This window comes from Penaeus japonicus, unplaced genomic scaffold (assembly GCF_977035675.1).
Source record: "Penaeus japonicus unplaced genomic scaffold, GWHDUDI00000001_assembly GWHDUDI00000003, whole genome shotgun sequence".
In the NCBI taxonomy this organism is placed as follows: domain Eukaryota; kingdom Metazoa; phylum Arthropoda; class Malacostraca; order Decapoda; family Penaeidae; genus Penaeus; species Penaeus japonicus.
This window is the reverse complement of record NW_028234405.1, coordinates 34,158,107-34,160,606: the sequence shown is the minus strand read 5'-3', so window position 1 is coordinate 34,160,606 and position 2,500 is coordinate 34,158,107. Positions and strand designations below refer to the sequence as shown.

Below are 2,500 nucleotides of genomic sequence, written 5' to 3'. Positions count from 1 at the left end.
GGAAGGGCGAGGAAAGGGCGGGTGATGGGCGGGGAAAAGGTGCGGGAAGGGCAGGGGAAAGGTGTGGGAAGGGCGAGGAAAGGGCGGGTGATGGGCGGGGAAAAGGTGCGGGAAGGGCAGGGGAAAGGTGTGGGAAGGGCGAGGAAAGGGCGGGTGATGGGCGGGGAAAAGGTGCGGGAAGGGCAGGGGAAAGGTGTGGGAAGGGCGAGGAAAGGGCGGGTGATGGGCGGGGAAAAGGTGCGGGAAGGGCAGGGGAAAGGTGTGGGAAGGGCGCGGAAAGGGCGGGTGATGGGCGGGGAAAAGGTGCGGGAAGGGCAGGGGAAAGGTGTGGGAAGGGCGAGGAAAGGGCGGGTGATGGGCGGGGAAAAGGTGCGGGAAGGGCAGGGGAAAGGTGTGGGAAGGGCGAGGAAAGGGCGGGTGATGGGCGGGGAAAAGGTGCGGGAAGGGCAGGGGAAAGGTGTGGGAAGGGCGAGGAAAGGGCGGGTGATGGGCGGGGAAAAGGTGCGGGAAGGGCAGGGGAAAGGTGTGGGAAGGGCGAGGAAAGGGCGGGTGATGGGCGGGGAAAAGGTGCGGGAAGGGCAGGGGAAAGGTGTGGGAAGGGCGAGGAAAGGGCGGGTGATGGGCGGGGAAAAGGTGCGGGAAGGGCAGGGGAAAGGTGTGGGAAGGGCGCGGGAAGGGCGAGGAAAGGGCGGGTGATGGGCGTGGAAAAGGTGCGGGAAGGGCAGGGGAAAGGGTGTGGGTAGGGTGTGGGTAGGGTGTGGGAAGGGCGAGGAAAGGGCGGGTGATGGGCGGGGAAAAGGTGCGGGAAGGGCAGGGGAAAGGTGTGGGTAGGGTGTGGGAAGAGCAAGGGGAAGGGCGGGGGGAGGCAGGGAAGGGCGCGGGAAGGGCAGGGGAAAGGCGGGGGAAGGGCGGGGAAAGTACGTGGGAAGAGCAAGGAAAGGGCGGGGGAAGGGCGAGGGAAAGGCATGGGAAGGGCGGGGGAAGGGCGGGGGTGGGGGTAATAAAGAAGGATGATAATGATAATGATTATGATGAAGAGGAGGAGGAGGAAGATGGGAGAATTGGGTTAGAGAAAGGGAGAGAAAGCATATGATTATGTTATACAGGAATTTCAAATAAACGTTTGTTACTTTATTGAAAGATTTAAGCTTACATTTATGAAAAATACCCAATATAGACACACATAAACAAACACACGCAGACGACCTGCGGCGAAAATCCAAGACTCACATCTCAGTAAGGACAGTGGCGTTCGTGATCTTCTGAATCGCTTTCGGAGGGAAAGTAAGAACCAGATGGTTCATGGCTGTCACGTTTGCCTTCGTCCACATCTGTGGTTTCCCTAAAGACATCTGTAAAATCTGCAGGTTTCGACGGTTTTCCTGAAAAAAGGAAAAATGATGATGACAAATAGATAAAGTAAACTAAACAACGGGAAGGGCTTAATCAAAAGAGAAGCAAGTCATAAAAAACGGATATTTCATGACGTAATCCTAATGATGAAAATACTCTGCCATGAGGGTCCGCTGCATATAGTTTATCATTATAGCATTAGCAGGTGTATTTATTGTGCTATTTAAATTATCTCGAGGATTTTCTTGGGTCTTCCTACACGTGTCTTAGCGATTACGGCTGGGAGGTTGCATGACTATTCGGATTCTCTTCATGGCAAGTGGAGGAGTGTATTATTGCATCTGGGACAAGGCCAAGACGGTTAGGTCAATAGCAGGAGTTTAAGGAAAAGAGAAGGGGAAATAGGACAATATCAAGAGTTTCAGAGCAATTGGCAATGATTCATGCAATAGCCAAGAATTCCGAGACTATAGCAAAGTTTCAGTGCAAGAGGAAGCCTCGTAAAACAAAAATCAAGAGCTGGAGGGTAAGATTACGCCCATCCAACATACTGCCTGGCAAACCAAAACTGGCATGTGGGAATCTTACCTGGCAGTTTCCTTGACCGGCACTCGCCTCTGCGCCGCCCTCCGTCATGGGTTTAGCACCTGCCATTTCGGCCATGACGTTTTTGCACTGTGGGGGGGGGGGGGTTAGTTTTATACGAATCACAATGTAGGTTTGGTCAGGATCCGCAGAGTGCATTCATGAAAATTCGTTCACTGAACGGTAAGATATTTTCAGTCGTAGCTGTATAATCATGCTTTACATACGAATACGAGTTAGGCTGTCGAGGGAGAAATGCAAATAGATTCAAATAAATTTCATAAATTTATAGCCTTATCAGTGAAACGTGTAATCACATCACCCTAGCCTACAGGTGACCTGGGCATGACTTACTGCCTGGAATTTCTCTTTCAGCTGATTGAGTGCTTCCGTCGGGGTAGTGAAGGCGGCGGTTCGGAGCTCTTGCAGCTGATCGTACACGCGCTTCGGAATCTTGTCCTTGCCGGCCTCCAACAACTGCGCCATTTTCTCCTTGCCCATCGTGGGCAGTTGCTCCAGCTGTGGAGATAGACATTGTAATTTTTTTTTTTTTTTTTTCCGG

General features: G+C 52.6%; 1 protein-coding gene across 1 annotated transcript in view; it reads right to left on the bottom strand.

Annotated features, from left to right (window-relative positions):
* Positions 1-2,500, bottom strand: part of LOC122244358 (uncharacterized) — a gene marked incomplete at its 5' end in the record, with an annotated part of 38,010 nt that overhangs the window by 18,733 nt on the left and 16,777 nt on the right. Inside the window, 4 exon segments of the mRNA XM_086534747.1 lie at positions 1,105-1,129; positions 1,231-1,382; positions 1,942-2,028; positions 2,293-2,457. Coding sequence (XP_086390873.1) covers positions 1,105-1,129; positions 1,231-1,382; positions 1,942-2,028; positions 2,293-2,457 — 429 coding nt within the window.